This window comes from Microtus oregoni, unplaced genomic scaffold (assembly GCF_018167655.1).
Source record: "Microtus oregoni isolate MIOR12 unplaced genomic scaffold, Mior012 000026F_ref0000081, whole genome shotgun sequence".
In the NCBI taxonomy this organism is placed as follows: Eukaryota; Metazoa; Chordata; class Mammalia; order Rodentia; family Cricetidae; genus Microtus; species Microtus oregoni.
In genome coordinates, this window is record NW_024543085.1 from 30,945,150 (window position 1) to 30,970,300 (window position 25,151).

At 37.1% G+C, this 25,151-nt stretch overlaps 1 protein-coding gene across 1 annotated transcript in view; it reads right to left on the reverse strand.

The window, feature by feature from the left end:
* Positions 1-25,151, reverse strand: part of Mtpn (myotrophin) — a 33,818-nt gene that overhangs the window by 7,640 nt on the left and 1,027 nt on the right. The window contains exons 2-3 of the mRNA XM_041675577.1: positions 9,899-10,012; positions 9,052-9,135 (exon numbers count right to left, since the gene is read on the reverse strand). Of these exons, the coding sequence (XP_041531511.1) occupies positions 9,052-9,135; positions 9,899-10,012 (198 nt within the window). The remainder of the gene's footprint in view (positions 1-9,051; positions 9,136-9,898; positions 10,013-25,151) is intronic.

The window sequence follows — 25,151 nt, forward strand, 5'->3', positions numbered from 1 at the left end:
CTGAAAAATGTAAAGGAACAAAAAATTTGTTTGTTCTCTACTCAATAATTAACTCCTATTTAGTTATTGCATTCTATGAAGTCTTTCTAAATATCCAGGCAGTTGGCTCCTGTTTCTGTTTGTCCACGGCATGCTGTCCTTCATACTGAGCTGAACACTACCTCCTGGCTCTCTCCAAGGCCAGTAAAACTTCTTTATCTCTGTTTTTTCTTTACAGAGTTGAAAAGAAATGGAATTCTCAGGCTCCCTTCAAGCTAGAGGTCTGATATAATTAAAGCTTTGCTCATGCATCACTTCCTTTTTTTCAGTAAAAGCCCAGAAGAACATTCTCACCTCTTTCCCTTCTTCCTTTCCAAACTTAGATAATCCCTGCAGGTGCAATACTCATTCTGTAACCATAACAGGTTACACAGGGCTGGAAGGGTACAGAAGGTGGCTGATGACATTCATATATAGAAAGTAGAGCCAGTGGCTGGGCCTTGGACTGTAACTGTGCTCATGCTGAGACACAGTCTTGCGTAGAGTCCTGTAATAGGAGGTTCTGCTACTCACAACTGAGCCCTACTCCTCTTATTACTCACTGGAGTAAAAGACAACTTTTCAGATTTAGGCGGCATTCCATTATGACAGGGTCCTTATTGTAGTCATCTCTGGAACCTGACAGTGACTCATAGTCACTAATGCTTATTACATAGTGGTTTAATGAAAAAAATCATGCTTGTTGCATGGTGTAACTGCATACTTAGGAATGCTGTACCCTTGCTGGACATATTCTTAGTCACATCAGTCTCTTACTGTAGTAAACATCTGCATCCAACTTCCCTTTCCTATCATCCAATCTAAGTATGTGCCACTATTTCCTACTGTATCAGAATACTGCAAATCGGAGAAACTTTTAACTGTTTGAATGTGTATTTAAATATTACCATTGCCAAGGATCTTACAGATACTGTTCCGTTTTGGAGGTATTTAGTGACATTAAAAACTATCCAAAGGGGCTGGAGAGATGGTTCACAGGTTAAGAGCACTGACTGCTCTTCCAAAGGTCCGGAGTTCAATTCCCAGCAACCACATGGTGGCTCACAGCCATCTGTAATGAGATCTGGTGCCCTCTTCTGGCCAGCAACCATACAGACAGACAGAGCACTGTATACACAATAAATAAATAAATAAATAAATAAATAAGAGAGAGAGAGAAAAGAAATTTTAAACTATCCAAATACGTAAACTACATACATTGTAAAATTATATTTATTGGTACAGGACTTGACAGCACATTTAAGTTGCATATTAATCCTAGATACATGATGTAAGGACAGCTTACACAGTAGTAGTTCCATGAATTTTAATTTAATACATTATTATGACCCTTACATGTTGGTAATTTGGGGTTTTTAATATATCATAGACAAATGTTACTTTTTCTCTCACTAGTGTTATGAAGTAAGGCACTGTTAACTATTTTATATATTGGGGTTTTTAAGTTCAGAGAGATAAGAAACTTGTTTAGGATCAGTCAGAGCTTCCGATTATAAGTCCTGTATTCTGTGCCATATTTAGTAGAAAATTACCCGTGGCTTTTTTTGCAAAAATGTTAGGATGAGATATAGTTCCCTTGAGATATTTGCAACTTAATTGTGTGTCTTATAAGGCAGTACAGAACCTTGTAAAATACAGAGACAGGATGTATCATCTCATCTGTTGAAGCCTGGGAAAACACATCCCCCGCCACCCCGTGTGTGTGTGTGTGTGTGTGTGTGTGTGTGTGTGTGTGCGCGCGCGCATGCCCGCGCAAAGACCTGCTTACTTAAGGCAAGTGCTATACTACTGAACTACATCATCAGTGCTCAGGAAAAAATTTAAAGACAATTTGTTAAGTTAATTCAACAAACATTAACTGAGCTTCTATTAAGTGTCAGATGTAGTTTTGCTAATTAAAACTTCCAGCCACTCACTTGTTTGTAAGTAGTTTATGGCTGCTTTGGTGCTATGGGGGCAGAGATGAGTGAGTGGTTCATGACAGGGAGTATATGTTACTATCTGGCCCTTCATTGAAATTGTTTATTATGTTGTAGGGCACTGAGGAGAGGGAAAGTTTCTTCTATTTCACAATCTAATTGGCACAGGAAAGGATCAAGGTACACATCTATCAGGGAGCAAGTACTATACTAAAAACAGAATGATCACTGCTTTCTCTGACCCTTACAGTATTCCACAGCATGAAGACTCTGAACCCACTGTGTTTATCTGTTCACTGACTGACTGTTTTGTTTTGTTTCAAGACAGGGTTTCTCTGTGTAACAGCCCTGGATGTCCTGGAACTAGCTCTTGTAGACCAGGCTGGCTCGAACTCACAGAGATCTGCCTGCCTCTGCCTCTCAAGTGTCACTGCCCGGCTGATTTACTAGTTTTTAAACTATGGATCCAGAACTTCAATGTATGTCTCTGAATTTTATGGCTAATAGTCTCCATCTGCACTACTCTTCCTGAAACAGTATACTCACTGTACAATGGAGAATGACATACATTAACTACAGTACTAGCTCAAAGTTTTGATTTACCTGGTGGGCGAAGTGTTGTTGCTATTGTCTCAGCTGTTTTTTTTTTTTTCCTTCCTACCTAATCAACTCCAACAAACTCTTAACTTTTAAAATTTGGTGTGTGTGTGTGTATGTATACGTATGCTCAGATACCAGAGGTCAATGTTGTGTGTCTTCCTTAACTGTGCTCTACTTTATTTTATGGAGACAGAGCTCTCGCTAACCCTGGAGCTCACCAAAGGGCTAGTCTGGCTGGCTACTGAGCTCTAGGGATTCTCTTATGTACATCTCCCCAGCAACTGAGACTACAATTGAGCACTGCTATATTCAGCTTTTATGTAGGTACTGAGAATCTGAACTCAGGGCCTTATGTTTGCACAGCAAGTACTTTACTGATGATTCCCTCTAGCTTCAACCTCACTTAGCTTTCAAAAGTCAAGTATTTCAAAAGCGTTCCAAGCAGCTACCTTAACTCACGCCTGGAGGACCCTCCCCCGTCCACAAACACGTAAGTGCAATGTTGCACAACCTTACATTTGATTTTATTTCTTATTTGAACAAAGTGACTACTATCCATTTCTAGTTGAGATATAATGATATGTATTTGTTCTGTTACTTCTTGTGAAATTAGATGTTAATGTCTCTAAAGTAAACCTTCTTTTGGTTAAGAAGAATAAAAAGAACATTTGAAGGCTTCACAAATAGGATGGAATAAGTACAAATGCATCTTTCAACTGTTTTCTCCAAGGACATTCAGTACTGAGCTCTTCTAGTAGTTGGAACATCCTACGTTTTAAAGGGGTGCTGATCCTTGAAACAAAGTTCTTTCAGGAAGCATGTTTCAGGGACCCCCTCATTCTTGCAGCAGTAAGTTTTCTCAGGTCTGCTAAGTCTATCAGATCCCGAGTAGTCAGTATTTACTGACAAATGACAGCGCAGCAAATAGCTTACAAACAGCACACTTACTAGGCTGTAATGTGGTGGTTACAGAGGGTCACTGGAGCTGGGCTAGTTTCAATGTCCACACCCCTGATAGGCTTCAATGTGTGGCCTGTGGCAGTCACTCCTGTTTGTCAATTTGACAAAAGATGATGTAGTACAATGGCTCTTAAAAGTTATGTGTGGCATATGTTCATACTTCTCAGCCTTTAAAGCCAAGAGTCAACTAAATTCTTACTCATTATCAATTAGACAGCTCATGTCATTTTGTTTCAACCAGCTGTGTGAACCTGGGATGAGTTTACTCAGTCTTATGTACAGTTTCCTAACAATAAAACCCACCCTTTCCACATTCCTACTTCACAGGATTGTTGGGATAAATTAGGTGGCCTGATCTATTTTAAATTTTAAAAACAGTACTTGCACTTTGAAAGTGTTACTTAGATGTGAGTTATTTTATGCTCTGATGGATTGGCCCATGTTCCAATAGAGTAAACTTATAATGAGATGTTAAAGAATGTGTTCAAACCAGATCTCCTAGGAAGCAGGATTGAGGAGAAGCTGTAACATACAGCACCTGTCACTAGCAGAAACCATCTGAAATAATGATGTGCTCCAGCTTCAAAGAGCTGACTGGATGAAAATATTGAACTTAAATGGTACATTTATTTAAGAGATTAATAAACCTATCGTAACAGTTCTTTAGTTATTACTAGGTCAATTTTTTGCTAATCTCTTTATGATGCAATCTCCTCTTATAATAAAGCAACTGAGGAGGGAATGTTGGATTCTTTAAGAGTCAGAGGCCCTAAATATTATTTGAAGCCAAACTTAACACTTCTATAGAAATTTTTAGGTTTCAAATAATCATTAACTGTGGCTTAAGTTAGTGAATAATTTTGGCTCACCTATTTGCTTATGCTGCAAAGGGATTCCCAGTCCTTCCTTAATCTTATATAATCTAATTCTCAGCTCAAGTCACAAAATACACCTGCTGCTTTACTGGTGACAACATTGTGAGGGACTTGAAATGGACCTAAGTTTCATGCCCAAGAGGCTGCTTGTAAAAAAAAAAAAAAAAAAAAAGCAAAAACCACATTGTTAAAAACATCAATAGCAGGAACTGCAAAGTCCAGGGAGAGAACCAAGACTCAGAAAGATGAACAGGAAATATTCTTTCTCTAATGTGGCTCCTGGCTCACAAGTTTTTGTTGCTGTATGTGAGAATGAATATGTACAGAGGCCCAGAAACTACAAAAGGACACAAGATAGAACAAAAAGAATTTAAGGGAGAAAGGCTGAGAAGAATAGTAGAGGGAAGACAGGTAATGACAGTGGAAGCAGAGAACACTGGTGGGGGAAGGGATTAGGTGCAGACAAGGAACATGGAGAGGAAGAGAAGAGGGAAGGGGAGAGCATCAACTACAACAAGTACATATGAAAGTATAGAGTACATATGGAGACCCACTACATTTATAAGCTAGTTTAAACAACAACAATAATAAAAAATTCTTGTTAAACCGATGACAGCTTATGCTGGAGAGGATGTGAGGTAAAGGGAATACTCTTCCATTGCTGGTGGGAGTGCAAAGTTGTACAGCTGCTTTAGAAATCAGTATGGAGATTTCTCAGAAAATTAGGAAAACAATCTACTAGCAATACTGCTGTCAGGTATCTATCCAAAAGACGCTCAATCTCATCACAAGGACACGTGGCTCAGCTATATTCATAGCAGCATTATTCATAACAGCCAGAACCTGGAAACAACCTTGATGCCCCTCAACTGAAAAACAGATAAAGAAAATGTGGAACATTTACAATGGAGCACTACACAGCAGTAAAAAATAATGGCATCTCAAAATCTTAAGGCAAATGAGATGGATCTAGAAAAAACTATATTGAGTGAGGTAACTCAGATCCAGAAAGACAAATATAATATGTACTCACTCACAAGTGGTTTCTAGACATAAAGTAAAGGAAAAAAAAACCAAAACAACCTAGGTCCACAACCCCAGACAACCTAGACAACAAAAAGGACCCTAAGAGAGACATACATGGATCTACAAAAGAGAAAAAGACAAGATCTCCTGAGTAAATTGGGAGCATGGGGGGTCATGGGAGAGGGTAGAAGGAAGGGGGAGGGAGGGAGGGGAGTAGAGAAAAATGTATAGCTCAATAAAAACAATAAAAGTTCTTGTTAACAGAGAAGATGGTTCTATTTTCTTAGCAGACTATTTTGTTTAAATCTTAACAAATGAGAGAAATAGATTACAGAGTGATCCAAATAATCATGAATCATTAAAATTAGAGCTGTACAATAATGGATTGTTATGATTCCCCCCCACCCCCCACCCCATTTACAAGTAGACTTCTTAAGGAGGTTAAGTTCTTTGCCACAGTATGAAGCAAAGAAAGAAAGGAAAATAAGTTTCTTTTGGACGTCTTCCTGGAAGATAAAGCCCCCAAAATGTTAAATATAATTAGTAACAGAATGATGGTTTATGAAAACAAATTAAATATGATGTCTGTTTTTATAATCTAAGATACAGTAAAAATATAGTGCTTTGAAACTTACGTTATTGGGATGTAACATGTTTATTTAAAGGGCATCGATTCCTACCTTATTTGTTTGTTTTGGCTGCTTGAGACAGTCCTGATCTATAGCCCAGGCTGGCCTCAGATCTTCCTGTTTGCATTCTGAGTTTTGGGATTACAGGAATAACTCACCTTGCCTAGCTCCTATTATTTTAACAGCAGTGCATACCACATAAGCAATGTAGTCTGCTGACTATCAGTTTATCACAAAAAAGTAACATTTAATAGTGGCCGGTAACAGAAGTAGGATATTTTTCTATAACACCCTATACTAACAGATTTAGAAATGATTTTTTTCCCTTAGGATTAAAGAACAAGGATACTGAACTACTTAAAAATCCTTTGTTATCACTTCTATAAACTATAAGAAATTATATAAATTATAAGGGATTTTTAACAAGTAATAATGTAGAAAATTTAGTACCTGGTAAATGATGTAAGAAATGTTGAATGTAACATTGTAAAGCTGCTACCGGCAATCTAGTAATATTTCTCTTGGTGCATTTTTTTTTTTTTTTACCTTAAAAGTAACATATGTAACTTGAAAAAAACTGAGTTTGGGGCTTATAAAAGCCCATTTGCTAAAAACAGTAGAGGTAAAAAAATATATGGTTTTACCATTGATCCTCTTCAAATAATGTACTCATGCTATCACTCTGACACTTGAAATATGAATCACAAGAGTTTAGCAATGAACCATGGAGACCTAGATCAGTGTTTTGTGAACTCTTGTTTGGCTACATTTGTTTCCAACAGTTAAGTGTTAACAAGTCCAAGCTCATGCACATTCAAGTTTGGAAGAACCACCTTGCCACTAAAGTTAAGGCTTTGGAATGATGCTTACTATAAAATCCAAAGTACTTGTGAGCTACAGTGGGGGCTGGACGGCAAACTAAAGTCTAAATACTTGTTTTTGTAAATGATATTTTACTTCCTACTCGATGGAATATATGGAGCTGTTATCACAAAATTATGACTAAGACCACATGGTTTGCAAAGGCACAGAACACTGGCACCCTAGCCCTAATCCATGGTATGCTTGTTAGGGTCTCATGTAGCTCAGGCTGGTCCTGAACTCTTTAGCCTGCCTCTACTACCCAAGTGCTGAGATTATGAGATTGGCCTATATTTTTATAGCATTGATATTCAGTGCTTACAGTCCAAAGAATTTCCTGGTAAGGACTTTTTAGGGCAAAAAGGAGAACTTCATTCAACTGAGCTAATTATAATTCCAAACTACACACTCACTTTACCAATTCTCTGGTCTTAGTGAACATTTTGTACCTCTAGGCGTGGAGCAGCCTTGGATCAGCTCTTTCCTTTGGTAAAAATCCCATCTAGAATACAGTTCAAAATGTTTTCTTTGAATCTACTTTCTTTGCTTTCTGTTTTAAGGGTTCACTACCATTTCTTATCTAATGTTTAATGAATCCCCTTTGTATGATCCACTATAAGGCATTGGCTCATTAAATAAAAAAGTCTTTTTGTCAGTTGGGAGAAACACCCCCTCCACACACATAATAATAAACAAACAAACCCCCAAACCAACAAATAACCTCCCCCCCCCAAAAAAAAACTGGGAAGCAAGCACATGTGGTTAGATCTCAGTCTTGAAATAGAAGCCTGATAATATCTGTGGATCTCTGCATTTTTCTAATTTATCAGCTCAGCAATTAAACGTAAGTCTGCATCTCTTTCTATCTATAGATATAGGTACGTTCCAGGCCTCACAAACTGCTCTGATTAATTCCAAAGGCATTTTAAAAAAAATATTTATTTATTTATTATGTATACAATATTCTGTCTGTATGTCTGCAGGCCAGAAGAGGGAACCAGACGTCATTACAGATGGTTGTGAGCCACCATGTGGTTGCCGGGAATTGAACTCACGACCTTTGGAAGAGCAGGCAATGCTCTTAACCACACATTTACCTAGTTATTTTTTGATATGGATCAAAGAGTAGAACTCAACACCAGTGTTAAGGATGCACTGTAGAGCTCTAAGGAGATAGTGAGTAAGTGTTAAGACAAGTGTTTATCTTCCCCAGTTCTATTATATTGAAACCTAAGCAGCATGTGCAAAGCCCACCTTCAGTCTTAGTTACAATAAAAACTATTCTCTACGGATTACATAAATATTTTGCATCAGGACTTGACAAATCTTTATATATACACACTTACTAATTTTAATTTCTTTTTCTTTTTCCTTACTGCTTTCTTTTAGCAGGCTGTAATCTAAGATCCCAAGTGGAAATGAGTCAGTGTATGGTCATAAAATGCAAACGTGGTGACTTACTCTATAGAGATTTCTTCCCTTATAGAATACAACACAGCTAGAATGGTTGTTAGTAATTAGCTATTCCCAAGGCTGGATCCTGTACTCTTATTGTGTATTAACAAAGACAGGAACATCAGAAAACTCCCAGACTCATCAATGCCTCAATGATATCAACAAACTAGAGAGCTCTTAAGCACTTCTGATCTTCCTCAGTATAGACTACAATAATAAAGTGTAAAATTCCTAACCTCTGTTAAAGTGTGCTCTATCACCCTGTACCAAGATGCAAATTTACTCATTCATGATAACATTTTTATGCCATTAATGCTTGCTTGCTTTAGCTGACTTCTTTTACTTAACAAGATTTTTTTAAGAAGGAAACTAGGCCAAGCACAAACTGGAAGCAAACAGTCTGTAGCCAGCAATTATAACCAACACTGTTCTAGATCTCAATTTCTTTTTTATTTTTATTTATTTATTTATTAAAGATTTCTGTCTCTTCCCCACCACCGCCTCCCATTTCCCTCCCCCTCCCCCAATCAAGTCCCCCTCCCTTGTCAGCCCAAAGAGCAATCAGGGTTCCCTGCCCTGTGGGAAGTCCAGGGACCACCCACCTCCATCCAGGTCTAGTAAGATTTCTGTTTCTGCAGTCACACTCAGTTTAGTTAAAATAAGCGATAAAATGAACATTGACCTTACCTTTGACAGAAGCAATTTCACACAGGAAACATGACCCTCATAGACAGCAGACAGAAGAGGGGTAATATGATGTTTATCTGGAGCCTATAGACATCAAAGAGATAATTTTATGTACTTTTCTTCTTTTTAAATCTTCTTTCTTTATCTAATTAGGGAATTCTTAAGTGAATTCTCAAAATTAATACCATTTTTCCTTCTGTGAAAATTACAAGTTTCCAGTCATTTTAAAAGTTACCAAGAAGCAAAAGTACACACATAGTGTCTTCTCTTGGCAATCAGCATGGAGAGGAAATCTGACCTAAACTCGAATCTTTTATCTGCCCCTTATGTGACTAGTTTCTCCACACTTAGCTTCTCCACTATTGTAGAAACACCAGTGTGGTTCAAAAGGGAAGGAGAGGTAAAAATACCAATAAGGAGACAAGACTAGACAGCCAAGTTGGGTCAACTGACATATTAAAAAGTTACCTCTTTCACTATTATTATTATCTAAACGATTTCCTAAAATCCTGAAATTACAACTCTAGCCTAATGACTTTGTCACATTTATCTCATGGTCTAGGCTAGTGTAGCCTACCACTTCCAGGTCCTACGCTCCATTACATGACAGAGAGCATCTACTACCCTACAGTGGTAACTCGCCAAGCTTTAGAACTTGAAAAGCAATAGCCAAGTGGGGGAGACGATAAACAGTTCATGAACAAAAAATGAATGGTTTGTGTAGACTGTATTATTTAAAGTAACTCATAAACCTACAGCAAAGAATTCCTTGAAACATGACAGACTTTTCTAGAATGACATCTATTATACATATACCATTAAGTACTAATGTATGTGTAATACATACATTAATATCTGCTCCTTTCAGCAGCAGAAATTCCAGGATTTCCAGCTGTCCACAATCTGCTGCGTAATGAAGAGGCTTCCTTCCACCTTCTAGTGTCCGGTTAACATCTTCTCCCTTGTCAGAGCAGCCAAATAAAAACAACATTTATATGGATAAGAGACTGAAGAGGGAAACAAAACAAGGCATCTGATTTTTTTTTTAAAAAAAGTTTCTATAAAAACTTGAGTTTTACGAAAATTCTATTTTTGGCAAAGTAAAATGAAAATGTAAAGAAGTCACAGTCTGCATAATAACATATGGTACTCAACTCATGATTAGGCAAGCTGAAAACAATTTAAGTAATAATGCTAAACGCAATGAGATGTATCACTGTGTTTCATTACCTCAAATGAGTTCAGTCAGCATACTGTCGATATGCAACCACAGAAGACTGCTAAGTTAAAGTACTAAGATTTTGTATTTTCCATGACTATATGATTATCAGAAATTAAACTTATAATCATTTAATTCTTTCGGTATTTACTAAAGTGGTGCAGTAAAGCAAGCACACCGCCAGGCATTAGGAAGACAAAGGTGAACAAAAGCAGGCATGGTTTCTAATGAATGCAACTTACCACTTAGTGTGTGGAGATGACCTAATTTGAAAATCTTAGTGTTCTATGACCAAAAACAGTAACTCATCATCGCATGGTTGCCAGAAGATCATGACTTAATCTTGATAACAGGGATGCAGTGTTAAGACATTATCTTTTCTAGTGACCAACTTCTGTATTTTTGGTACTGTGCTATATACATAATTTCTAATCTTCAAACTACCCTTGGATAAGGGTCTTTTTATACATCAAATGTAAAGCTAAAAAAGAATAGTTTTTCTTTCTACAGTGCCATGATACTTCTAATTCCAATTTGCTTCATTTTAAAGGAGAGTTCAGATTTTACAGAGTAGCAAAATGCCTAAAAGTTTATTTTCTCAATAACAATACTATTCACTTAGCTTAGATTAGTCAATTCACCAAACCCTGGATAAAGATGTCAAAGCCTTAACATTCCATAGCTATTACCAGCCGTGCTTTCAAGTGCCTCAATTTCCCATCCTTTTCACTGAGATCAGTGCTTTCCTTCCTTCTCATTAATGCAAGTATAATAGATTCCCTAAGTCCATGCAAATTCAAGATTTCTCTTATCCACATCATTTTTACAGATATGGTAAGCGTTCCCTCCCTCAAAACCACAGCAATCATTTGTATAGTATTTTGCCACATTTCACATGTATATTCTTTCTTTCTCAATGGGATGCAAATTCCAGGAACAGAAATCATATTTTTCTTCTTTACCTCTTCCTACAGTATGATGTAAGGGTTAGGAATACACACTTCATCACCACTAGACACTAGGCAAGTTATTTATGTTCTGTGTATATGTGCTTTCATAATTTAAGATGGAGAGAGAGTGAAGTACTTGGCTTTCACAGAACTATTGTGGAGATTAAGCTGGATGAGCCAAGCAAAGCACTTAACCCCAAACATATAGAGCACATACATTGTTTCTTTAGAAGAGCGAGTTTCACCAGAAATTAATTTCCTTTTCCGAGTTAATGGATGATAAAACAATCTTTCTGTAAGTTAAGATTACTATGGCAATTGAAAGCAGTGACTTCCAACAGGCTGTTTATTTAAGCCAATTCAGCCAAACATAGTTTACTGTGAGGACATTCCCTGATTTTCTGAGTTGTTTTGTAGTTGGATGATTTTGCTGTTGTGCACACATTATAGAATAGATTTTTAAAAATAAAGAGTACTTAAAAACCTCTGACAGCTGCCACTCACTGGTGTTTTGTTACAGAACCACCATGTACATATGAGCTGTTTTTGAATGGAACATGTGACACCTGATGGTAACATCGCTGTTCCAACAGCGACTTAAAATATATACAGATAAAGACAGGCACATGGTATCTTAAGACCCCTGGAGGAGAATGGACAGTGTTCCAACTATTCCATGTAGTTCCAGGACCAGAGACTACTCACTTCCTAAACCTTAAATCCTTAACAGTAAGCTAGAGTGAAAATGTCTGTACGCTCCACAATGGCTGAAGTTCAACTGTGGGGATAAATGAAGAGTATGTGGTATAATGCTTAATACAGAGCAAAATGTTTAATAAAAGTTAACTATCATTTTTATGGAGCATTGGTGTTGGTCTAACCCATCTATCCATCCGTCCTATCCATTAATGAATGAGTCAGGGTCTCATGTAGCTCAGACTGGAGGTCTGAATGAAGGGGCCATAGGCATACACATACCTGGTTTTATGTGGAACTGAAGACAGAACCTAGTATGCTGAGCAAGAAGTCCACTAAATAGTCCTGATATTAATTTATACATGAACTAAAAGACTATCCAAAGCCGAGTTAAAGCAAGTTTCTGCAGAATGGTTGAAATATGAACATATGGCTTAACATTATATAGTTTAGAAACAAATTTAAATAATAAAGGTGATTTGCTGTACCATCTTACATTCTAGTCAAATGAAACACAAGTCGACAAGGGGTATTGATGAGATCACTGATAAAGTGATGTGGGAGTCTTCTGTTTTGTGTTGATTTCATTGGTTAAATAAAAAAACTGCCTTGGCCCTTTAATAGGGCAAAAATTAGGTAAGCGGAGTAAACAGAACAGAATGCTGGGAGAAAGAAGCTGAATCAGGGAGTCGCCATGATTCTCCCACTCCAGACAGATGCAGGTTAAGATCTTCCCTGGTAAGCCACCTCGTGGGCTACACAGATTATTAGAAATGGGTTAGATCAATATATAAGAGCTAGCCAATAAGAGGCTGAAACTAATGGGCCAAGCAGTGTTTAAATGAATACAGTTTCCGTATAATTATTTCGGGAACACTACAATAAAGTTAAGTTTTCTTCCCATTATTATTATTTTCTTTTCATATCAGTATTATCTGTATGGACCATTATACTGAAATACCCTTAATAAGTACAGAGGAGGTTACTTTTGTTACAATGACAATGCTTTAAATCATGTTGGATTCTTAATACAAGGCTGCAAAATACGTATGAAACAGTCATGTTACACTTTCTTCTTTATCCCTTCACACTTGCATTACAATTCTTATTTTAGCTGACAAGTGACAACACTGCAAAGACTGTGAATGACCAAAAATACAGGATTCTCTCTGCAAAGCAGCACTGAGAAGTTACAGCATTAAATGTACTAGACAAGTGAAAGGCTTTAAGATAATGTCTTTTCTACATTCACCAAAATAAAATTAGAAAAAGTAACTTAAAGCAAAGCAAAATGGACAAAAGAATAGAAGGTCAGAGAAAAAAATCAAGTAAACTGAAAACAGGATACCATGGAGAGCAATAAAAAGGTGACTCGGGAAGATCAATGCAGCTGCTAAGCTATTCTGAAACATGAACAGAAGAGAAGGGTAAAGCATATTAAATGCCAGCACCAGACTCTACAGATACCTCACAAGGAAACTTACAAATACTTTCGGAAGTCTTTGGACCTGTTCTACACATTTCAGAAAACAGAAGGGATGGGAAGATTTATCAACTAATTCTGAGGTTGGCATTAGTCTTCTAAGGAAGATGAAGACATTACCAAAAGCTTGCTTTAAGAATCACACCCTCTGAGATGTTAGGAACCCTCCCCTGGTTATTTAAATCTTAAAACTCTCATTATCTGCTTACTTCCTATTTTCTGTGAAGAGATGGGTATTTAACCATGCAAAAAGAGCTCTGTGCAGAAGCATTAGGCTTCAGGTAACTGTTGCTACCTAGCATATGGGTAGCAATACGCAGTTGGTGGCTGCATCCAAATTGTCAATAGCTCCCTTTTCTCTCTCCCAGGTAAAGGTCCTCAGATATTATGTTATTATGTTAGTCTACAACTTCTCTGCTTTCTCACCTCCTAGACCAGGAAAGACTTTTATGCACACATGGCTCTAAAAACAGTTCTCAAAAAGACAAAGTGCTACAAGTATACTTAATATCTGACATAAACAGGTTCAACAAAACAGATATAACACAACACCAAATAAAATAGAAAAAAATATTTTCAAAGTAAAAATGTTGTTTAAAATGCACTGTTATTATGAATTGTACTTATAAAAGTAGACAAAGATTAAAATAGATAAAACCTGGTACCAGAAAAAGACCTACTACCTAACTTGATTTAACTCAACAAATAATTAGTGTTTAAATTAGACAGTTTTTACTTGCTTGAAATGAAACAGGAAGTCCTGACTGAATAAAAGAATTAGCTGCCTTTTGGGGAAAGCAAATATGAGTGCCATTAAGTTTTGTGTCCTAAGAACAGCAAAATTATAGGAATTCAACCAAGAGAATGATCAAAAACTTCCCTCCCTGGCAGCTTCCCTTTTACTGTGAATTAACTTTCAGGTATGTGCATCTCTTCTTGTTAGATTCTGAAGGCCCACAGATAGGGCCAGAGACTGCAACTTTACTTCCATCACCACGACTGGTATTACTTTCAGACCTCAACCAGAATTTACTGTGACTCTGCTTATGACTGCGCATATTCTAGGCATGTTTCACCACAAAAGTAAGAATATTAACAAATGATAAAGGAGAATGCAAAACAAAAAGCAGAGATAATAATTTTGTACTTAAACATGCTTAAGTTAGTCATGTGTCTTTATGTGGACAACAGCAAGAAAACTGATGAAAACAGCACTGACAAGAAGCATGCACCACAGTTCTCTGCATCTAAGGCACAGCAGCCATGAGTAAAAAACAGCAACATTTACCACGTTTATTCTCCCAGTCTTCTTCAATCTTTGTCTATTTTTTCTTAGCTGGTCTTAACATGGAATAGAAACATGCATACAAATCTGTGGAGTGTGTGTGCGCGCGAGCGTGCATGCGTATGTGTAAAAACTACATAATACAAATGGAACACTGTACGGTTTGTTTACGACCACCACTCAGATCCTGTATGGCATATAGATTTAGAGGCACAGATTTCCCCTTTAACTCCAGATCTTTTCTATGGATCTTAAACTACACTAGGTTAGGTTCACGTGAACAACAGAAATAAAGACATAAAAAAGTTTGATATTAAATGGCCACCTGACTCCTGCTGATAACTTTCTTTAAATGAAAAGAAACAAGTATTTCTCTTTCTTTGTTTTCTAAATAAGCAGTTTGTGAAACCAAGATCTACGGCATGAGTTCATATTGTACTGTCACAAGAGACTAATGTCCTCCAAAGTTACTAAAAAGCAGGCTATGTGTGACAATTTTGTAGGACAGCATGTAAATCAACACCAGACACCTGGCTGAGTAGAAAGCAAACAGCAAATGTATTAAATTCTACAGCTGAGCCAATGTTCAGTCAGCATTAAGTATTCCCTGTCTCTTTAGAATTTTTAAAATAGTAAGACCCTTCTGAGATGACTATTCTGGCCCCCACTTCCTTTCTTCTCCCACATGTACCCTATTTTCTCACCCCACCCACCTCACTAGTTAAAACTTTCACCTCAGGATGTCATTTTGCAGAGAAATACATCACTGTACCCGTGACATTAAGAGTGTAGAGCAGTTCCAGAATTACAAATTACAGCAGAGCAGTGGGTTCAAATCTACCTGTGAAGGCAATGCAGTCAAAAGGTGAGAAAAGCTTTGATGCTTTATCTGGAACTTTCTAATACTGAAAAACTGACAACAGAAAGTAAAAAGGTATGATATATATCTCCGACCTTTCCCCTGCCTTCTAAAAAGTTAATTAGTATATAAATAAGCTATAAATCTTCAATGTTATTAATATAATTTAGTAACATAAAGTTCATTGAAAGTAATGAACAGTAATTCCCACAACTATATTTAATAGGCACATGCTCAATTAATATATAATAATGTAGCCTCTTAAACTACTTATTACTAGTTAAAATCAAGGCCACAGTGATCACTTTCTACAGCTGAACAGGGCACTCATCTCAGACAGCTTCCTACTTGAGAGGTAGTTCACTGACAGACTACTTAAGGAACACTTCCGTAGTGGGCAGTGATGGCTGTAGATCTTCTACAAATGATCTTACAGGAAAGACAGAAAAAAATGTTACTATTCACAGAATTAAAAAAAAAAAAACCCACACATTTAAGAATAAAGGTTACAAAATTTGGTGAGCAAGTACTTCTGGATTCGTGTGTATGTATCCGTATATGTGTATACGATAGACTTTTCTTATTTATATACCAGTACTAATGAAGTGAAAAATACAATGTGCTACAAAAAATTTTAAGCCTAAAGAAATGCAATGCTTAACTGCTGTCAAGTATTTTAAAGCAACACAGTTTTAGCTATCTACCTTTCTGACCTATAATAAAAAGGGTTTGAAGAAGAACCTATGAAGTTAGCCCCTAATGGTATTCCCCTACTCAAGCATTTACTTCAACTTAGCATTTTTTTTTGTTGTTGTTGTTCAAAATAACCAGTTAAGTGATTCAAATTACAGAAAATCCTTAAATTTTATACAGGTAGTTTGTTTGCTAAATGACCCTTAATTTTTCTCCTAAGGTCTGAAAGTCGTTAGTCAAACATATATTTTGCAACTAGAATAGTTAAGTTGTTTTAAAGAAAAGTTTTATTTGTGGTATAAAACTAAAAATTTAGTAGCTAAGGTGTGTATATAATATGAAGAAATGCTTAGCAAATTAAGAAACACATGCAAAATACTAAGATTTTATCTCAGTTTGAAAAAAAAAAGACAAAAATGTAGCTTCATTTACAAGATACAAACTCAGTGACCCATAATTGGAATTCCTTCTGAAAACAATTGCAGTCTGGAAAGTATCTGCTATTTTATTCAACGGATTACAGATATAAAGGTTATATTTGTAAATAAACCTGTGACAAGAGAAGGAAGCAGTGTGGAGGAAGGTTTTATCCCCCCCCCCCCCCCAATCACTGGTAGTCCTGACACATTCAAAGCATAATGATGGGAAAGGAACAGGAATGTTCTTTTGGAATGACTCAGATCAGAGCTGAAATCCTGTCCTCCTGTGACTTAGCTGTGAGCTAAGGAAAGTTACTCAGTTCTCACTTCGCAGATTTCCCTGCCTAGTTAAATGACACATGTATCGATATGTATATATTTCTGTGTTGACTATATACATACAACACAGTACTCAAAGGACATTCTTTTCTCATTAATAGAATTCTGATTTAAACCTGATATTTTAGTGTTGATTTTTCTTTCTATTGGAAGCAAATATAAATTTATCAAAAATCTTATAGCATCTATTTTTTTAGAGTTGTATTTTACTAATAAAATGTAAAGCTACTGAGTTTTACCCATATATGTATTTAAGAAAAACAACTTTAGAACCCACACAATCATTGTATTTGCTGTTTTCTTGGACGCTCAAATGAACCCCCACTGAACACATATCCTTAGAAGCATTAACTTTTGCTGTGTTCACGCTTATCTAATACTGTAGGTGCTCAACTGGTACTTGCTGAATTATGAATGAACCAGTGAAAACTGTGCTAACCAGCCTTCTCTTTCACTGCTGGAATAGAACTCAAACCAGGTCATGGGACTTGTACCAGAGCAGGGGAGAGAATTCTAGAATATTTTGCTGAACACTTTGACAGCTGAAAAGATTCTCTAGAAATTCCTTCAGTTTAAGAACTTAGGTTAATTTGTTTGCACATTTGTGAATAAAGATTTCTAATGCTTAATTTATAGACTGATCCCACATCTCTTGCCCAAGTTTCAAATTCACTGGAGACTCTACTTTTTTGTTTAGAGAATTTTAGTTTAATGTCTCACATACGGCTTTCCATGCTTTGGTTTTCATTACAGTTCAATATCTTTAAACCATAAGGATTTCTGAAGTGGATTTTCAGAAACACCCTCAAAATAAAATTTCTATTTTATCATATATCTTACTTATTTTAGATGTCAAAATCTTGATAAAGAAGAAAATTTAGTCTACTGGATGAATTCATTTTTTTCAATTTCAGTCTTATGTAAAGATGAATAATCTATGGCTAATGGGTCAAATCAAGCCTGTTGCCTATTTTTGGTAAATAAAGTTTTACTGGAACACAAATAGCACATTCAACTCTTCAGTTGTTTACATACTATCTATGCCTGCTTCTGCACAACAGCAGAGATAGAGACCATATGGCTGACAAGATCTAAAATATGTACTAACTGGTCATTTATAAAAACAAAGCCAAGTTTGCCAGCTTCTTGCCTTAGCCTTCTCTCTAAGCCTTCACTTAGTAAACAATCTACACAGACAACATAAATAGCAAATATTATTGCACAGCTGCAACATGCAGTGGAGATGTTGCTCTTTTTAGACACATTTGCTGTCTCTTTAAAAACTGTGTAAAATACGAGTTGGCAGCATCATGATCCTGTTTCAGATGAGAAGGCTAAGGCATAAACAAGTTCTTTTAGGTTTCTAGTAAGAAAAACCTATTGATGATTCTTACTTTTCATAAAGCATCAAATTTTGAAAACATTTAACTGCAATTCCAAAATGATGGTCACAAAACAAAAGTCAAAACTGGCAAGATATGTAAACAACTATTGTCACTAAAATCATGGGGAACTGCATAAAGTTCACCAAGTTTACAACAACCAAGAGTTTGAAGACAAAGGGCTATTTCTAAGAAGAAAAAAAGAATATCACTTACACCAACTAGAGGTATGTATGGCAAACCAACTTTGAAAACAAGGAATGGCTAGCTTCTTCAAATATCAATCCAATTCAATTAAAATTTAACTAAACTGTATGGTAAGATAATTGTGACAATAATCAGGAATACAAAGATAATTTCTTTGTTTTCTTTTAAATAAAGATGATTTCTGTCTTTTAAAAAGACAAAAAACCCAGGAAGAGTTGGCAACTAAAAATGAGCAATAGAAGCCCATTTGGATTGACTAACAAGTATAACACACTAACAAGGCACCAATGTAATTCTCAGAATTGCTGAGCAGATTGAAGAAATGCATAAGAAATAAGGCTTTCAGTCAAGAAATAAAAATTAAAATCGGCCATAAGAAGAGCATGGACAAGAGATGCACTACTGTGGTTTTTCTAAACCGAGTGTCATCTTGTGCACTACATCCTTTACTGCCCTTCACTGTGCTTAAGCTTTTATATTCAGCTCTAGTCAGAAGCATCTAATTAGTCATATTTGGGTTTTGCGCCATTTCCTGTGTGGGCAGGAGAAAGCAATTTATTTCTTGGATTTTGTTGTGGTGTGGGCCAGGCTTCACATTCCATCAAGAGTCATATTGTACTGCAGGGAACTAACTCCACCAAATCAGAAAGGGGCTTCAGTTGCTTGCAAGTCTCCCCTCATGAGACAAATGCTCCACTAGCCATGGTATCTCACAAGATTAGCTGAATGCTTCTGGGGAAAGAGAGTTGCCTAGTTCTCAGAAGCACTATTTAAACACGCACACGCAAACTATATGCTATATACTATAGTACTAACTACTCGACATCTATAAATGCACCTTTTGGGTTTTCTTTTTTATTTTTTTAAAGCAGCCATTAAGGCGAAATTTGAATTCTCATTTTTCTCTCCTACTTCCCACTCTCCTTTCTCTGTCTACTAGGATTTATTCTGCAAAGTCAGAATTTGTCAGTTAACTCTGGCTCCCTAAAGTTCAAAAAAACTCTACAGCACAAACTCAGCAAGAAAGTTCTGTAAGAGATGCTGAGATGCAATTCTGGTCTAACTGCCCAAGCCGGGACTTTTGTTTTACAAAAGACATGAACCAAAACTCGAATGTACACAGTGACAGGATCTGGAAGTAGTTTGTTCCCTAAGGGTTCATGCGCTGAAAGCTTGGTTCTCAGGATGGTGGTGTGAAAGCTGGTGAAATTTTGGGTGTGTGTGTGGTTGCTACTTTATTATCTATGCTGCCCCTGGGAAGGGATTTAGGTAGTTATTGGAGAGGCCAACTATCAAAGCCTAAATCTGAGCTCTCAGCTCCCTAGCCTAGCTTCACTGCCCTGTGGCTGGTTCCCACACTCCCACCTCTGAATCTTGCCATCACTATGATGTGACACTGCCAACAGGAACCTCACCAGAACTGAGGCAGCGTCAGCTCCATGCTCCTGAACTTGCAGAGCCGTGAATTAATTAAGCCACTTCTCCTAATACTAAGTTGGATACTTTAGATAGTTCATTCTAGCATGTTAAAAACCTGACAGACAAAAGCAGAAATTTACCAAGCAGATGGAGCAGGACAAAACCCCCAATATTCCCACAGAAGGAATAGCTAGTATAAAGTACTCCATTTGAAAACACAGTAGTTGATTGTGAAAAAGTATGTTCATTTTAGATTTAGAAAAACTGAACTGAAGTCCCAATTCTAGTAGCAAGGTCCTAGTTAAGGCTTTTAACATACAAGTATTCCTTACGTAAGTGTTGGACTAGATGTTATTTTTTGTTGTTCTTATTCTAAAACAATTTTAAAACTTAGCATACAAAGTAATAATCTAAATCATGGATGTTCACACATGTCTCGATATACTCTGTTCTAACTGATCCTTTTTCCCTGCATCCCATCACAGGTTCTCTTCCTTTACTCAGTTTCCTCCCTTTGCATTCACGTCATATGGATCCTATTACCCTATCTTTGCCTCCATTCCCTTCAGATTCCTTTCTTCGCAAGATCTCCCTTCTGGTTTCAGGGCCTACACACACTTTTAAATGGTTTACATATGAGAGAAAATAGTACTTGTCTTTCTAAGATTTGCTTACTTAATATAATAACTTACAGTTCCATCCACTTCTCTGCAAATGTTATAATTTTACTTTCTTTACACGTGTATAAATTTTATTGTGAAAACACACATTTCCGCCGGTGGTAGTGGCGCACGCCTTTAATCCCAGCACTTGGGAGGCAGAGGCAGGCGGATCTCTGGGAGTTCGAGGCCAGCCTGGTCTACAAGAGCTAGTTCCAGGACAGGAACCAAAAGCTACAGAGAAACCCTGTCTCGAAAAACCAAAAAAAAAAAAGAAAGAAAGAAAATACACATTTCCTTAATCCATTCATCTGTTGATGTTCAAGTCAATTAGGTGTCTTTTAAGTGGCTTTGCTTATAAACATACAAATATTAACAACAGCTAATTAAGCATTGAAAATTATGATGCGTGCTGGCTAGTTTTATGTCAACTTGACACAGGCTACAGTCATTTGAGAGGAAAAGAAAAACAAGTTGGGAAAGAATACAAATGGCTAATAATGTCCTAAAATGTTCACCCTTTATCGAAACACAAGTTAAAGCAACATACCATTTTTTACCTATCCAATGGAGAAATCAAAAAGTTTAGTGATATTTAGGGCTGTTCACAGTGCACTGTCCATGTGCACCTAAAGACATCAAACTTTTGAGACTCAAAATGTGGATCTATTCTCAAAAGTTGTTAAAATACAAACACGATCACCCTAATATTGTTTAATGCAAAAATAAACTAGAAATAAAAGGCTTATCATAAATAATTCATTATATCACACACCATTTCAGAGTAACTAATTTCAAAATATAGCATGTTTAGATAAATTAAGGAACTAAGAGCAAGTGCAGAGTGTTTAAAGAACTTTTAAGTGGAGAAAATGGACGAGTAAGTGAATTTCCAAAGTTTTTCTGGGATTAACTATACACACCACTTTAGAATGCTTAACTTTGCTCACAGCTCAGAGGCTGGGATGAGAGGTCTTCAACTTTTTGTCCCAACTGCTGCATTTTCAAATCTGTGTCTGAAGTAATCTGACTTTGACGCCCCCATCCCCGTGTGTGTGTGTGAAGGCCAGGAGTTGATGGTGTCTTCCTTGATCATTGTCCACCTATTCACTAAAGCAGGGTCTTAAACCCAGAATTTGCTGATTCAGCTCATCTAGCTAGCCAGCTTTTCTAGAGATCCTCTTTCTGCATCCTGGGGGCCGAAGAGTTCAACCCCAGTCCTCAGGCTTGGACAAGAAGTACTTTATCTGCTGGGCCATCTCCCTAAGCACCTCATTTTACTTCTTAAGATTACTAGGATAGTAGGATTATGGCCTAATTTTTGTTTTCTGTATTTTTGAAAGATTCTGTTGATATTTCATCTGAGAAAAAAGACAAAGTATAACAGAAAGATAAATATTTAAACTGCATTAAATTTCACTGATAGCACCTTTATTTCCCAAAAGCTGATGAAAGCTTTTTCACAGGCAAGTGATAAAATGTAAGAAAAATACCCTGCTAGTTTAAAAATGTTTTAAAAAGTAAACACGTTGACATAAAGCAATAAATGGAAGGTGACAGACTCTAGACCACTTTAAAATTGGCCTCTTTCTCTCTTTTTAGAAAAGTGGAAAAAGATTCCAGTAAATCTTGCAATTTCAAAAGATTAGATTTGATATATCTCTTTTGACTCAAGAGATCCAATCCTTCACATGGTGAGCTCCTGTTGCTCGCCAAGCCTATTAGAGTGTCAAAGGCAGATGTAATTAGAATGGGGGTTGGAGAGAAACCACAGAGAAAGGAAGTTAGAGACCAAATGTATAGTGTTTCACAGCCAGAGAAACTGAAGTACACATCAACCAGAGAGTGTACATATTAGAGTTGTTGGAGAATCTACAGGCTACTCACTAGCACTCCACTGAAGGAACCTTGGATCCTCAAAGGCTATGGTAGAGTCTATCTCTAAATAGCCTCAAGGGACCATTATCATCCTGCCCAATCTTTAATTTTTATATACACAGCAGCAACACATCTCCTTAGTCATCTGAGATTGTTTAGAAGTGAAGGCCAAGAATATATGAAGTGGTTAATCAAGGAATTCTGAAAGCTCTTCAGAGCCTGTGAAAGTGAGTTCAAATCTCACTCCTACTACCCGCTCAAGAACTTCAAGATCTTGGGCGAATTACTTATTTTTACCTCTAAATGTCTAAAACTACACTCATGGGTTGTAATATCTACATACTACACCACAAAGTTCAAATATAGAAAATGTTAAGAACACATTCTTTTTTCAAAGTGTTTAAGCAATTACGAATAGACATTTCAGTAACTTAGTTATCCATTTCTTACTAAAGCTAACATACACCATTACCTTTTGCTGGATGATCACAACTACAAACATAGTAAGTTTATGATTATAAAAAAATGTTCCACAAGCTACCAAATAATCATCTTACAGACAAATACTGTACGAGACAGTCTGATGAGAATTTAAATTTACCAGATACTTGTCTTTATGCTAATTATTTCTAAACTGTTGCGTGTAATAAAAAAGCGCTCTCTGTCTTCATGCAGTCAGGACTAAGTTCTTCTACGAAGCCTCTTATTTTCTTAATGGGTTGACTCTAAGCCTTAGTAAGCTAAGAAAATGGAAAAAAAAACCAACCACAACTACTTCAAAGCAGACAGACACAGCTTTGAAAAAAGTATATTCTTTAGATATAGACAGCTTTTGGTTTAAATCCAAAGTTGGGTTAGTCTGCAACCTTGTCAGAAGAACTTCTCCAAAACTTACTTTTCCCATTCTTAAAATGGGAATATAGAAACAGGATGGTAGGCCAGGCAGTGGTGGCACACACCTTTAATCCCAGCACTTGGGAAGCAGGAGCAGGAGGCTCTCTGTGAGTTCAAGGCCAACCTGGTCTATAAGAGCTAGTTCCAGGATAGGCTCCAAAGATCCAGAGAAACCCTGTCTCAGAAGAAAGGAAGGAAGGAAGGAAGGAAGGAAGGGGTAAAAAATACATTAAAAAATGAGCAAAAACTCTGAGAGCTTTCTAGCACTGTGCAACATAAACTACCCAGTGATGGTAACCACTACCAACATAAACTACCCAGTGATGGTAACCACTACCACATAGCTAGTGAAGTTTATTAGAGCCATAGCTAAGGAAGAATTTCCTACTAGGAAGATAAACTTTTAATGTGTGAAACTCCTTAGGGTTACACTGGAGATGCGAAGATGAAAAAGAACATAGCATCTACTGTCCAGAGGCTCATGGCCTAATGCAGGACAAACACAAAGCAACGTCACAGTGACCTGCAAATGAAACAACATTAAGAAGCTGAGTCCTCTTTCAAGTTGAATTTTTTTTTTTTTTCTGGAAGTGGTGATACTGAGGCTAGGAGGACAAATACGAAGTTAGCTTGGAGGCTGACTTGTGAAGCTGACTTGGCTGAACAGGGATGTAAGTGCACATGGACAAATCTACTGCAAGAAATACACATCAGGGTCTGGAGCAGAGCCTCCAGACAGACGAGGAAAACAGGCCCTCAACACATCACAATGGTCCAGTAAACCAAAAGACAGGGGAGCTGCAAGTAAAGCAGAGGCTAAGATGCAGAATCCACCATCAAGTTAGAGAAGGAAGGTCACTGAGAAAAATAACATGCTTAAATAAATGCAGATCCCTTCAGCTATCTATCTAAGATGACCAGGATGGGGTTGGGCAAACTAAGTCAAGAAGACAGTGTGGGCTGGAGAACTGCAGCAGCGAACCTGAAGTGGCGCTGAGACTGGAAAGTGACAACCCTCAGCTCTTCAGGAGAATTCCCCAGTTTCCACCTGGGCTGAATGGTTTGGTCAGGAAGTTAACATGGAGAGGATAGAAACAATTTCAAGCATGTTATTTTGTAACCAAGTTCAGTTAGTCTTATTAATATTTTGTATTTCAAATCACTTAAGTTTGAGCAGGCCAGGAAGAACCAACTCATTTAGAGAGAGCAGTGTGGTGATCCACTACTGGCTATGTTTTCTTTCACCCAGCATTGAAAGAGGTGGCGATTCAGGTTTCAGTCTACTGCTAAGGCGGTTCAGAAGGCAGCCTGTCTTAAACATCCACTATACCAACTAAGCAGATCAAATACATGGGAAAAGCCTAAACTGTAATGACATTAAGGGGAGAAAAGACTATCAGCCTTGTATAATCATGTTTGTGTTTTGAAACCAAAACACAAACAACACCCACCTACCCACCCAATAAACCCGCTTCTGCTTGCTTTTCTACCACAGTCCCAAGAAGCAGGATGCCACGGCTCACACCTTTGAAGAATTGAAATCCTGACCACAGGCTCACATTTTTGGAAGACGACCAAGACGCTCAAAGCTGTCATAAACTTATACTTCCAGAAAATCATTTTAAAAACTACTAAGTTCTCCTTAATATTAAAAAAAGGTTCAGTTTTTAAGATCCAAAGGCAGGTTAGCTTAGAACTTTTCAAGTCCCTCACAAAGT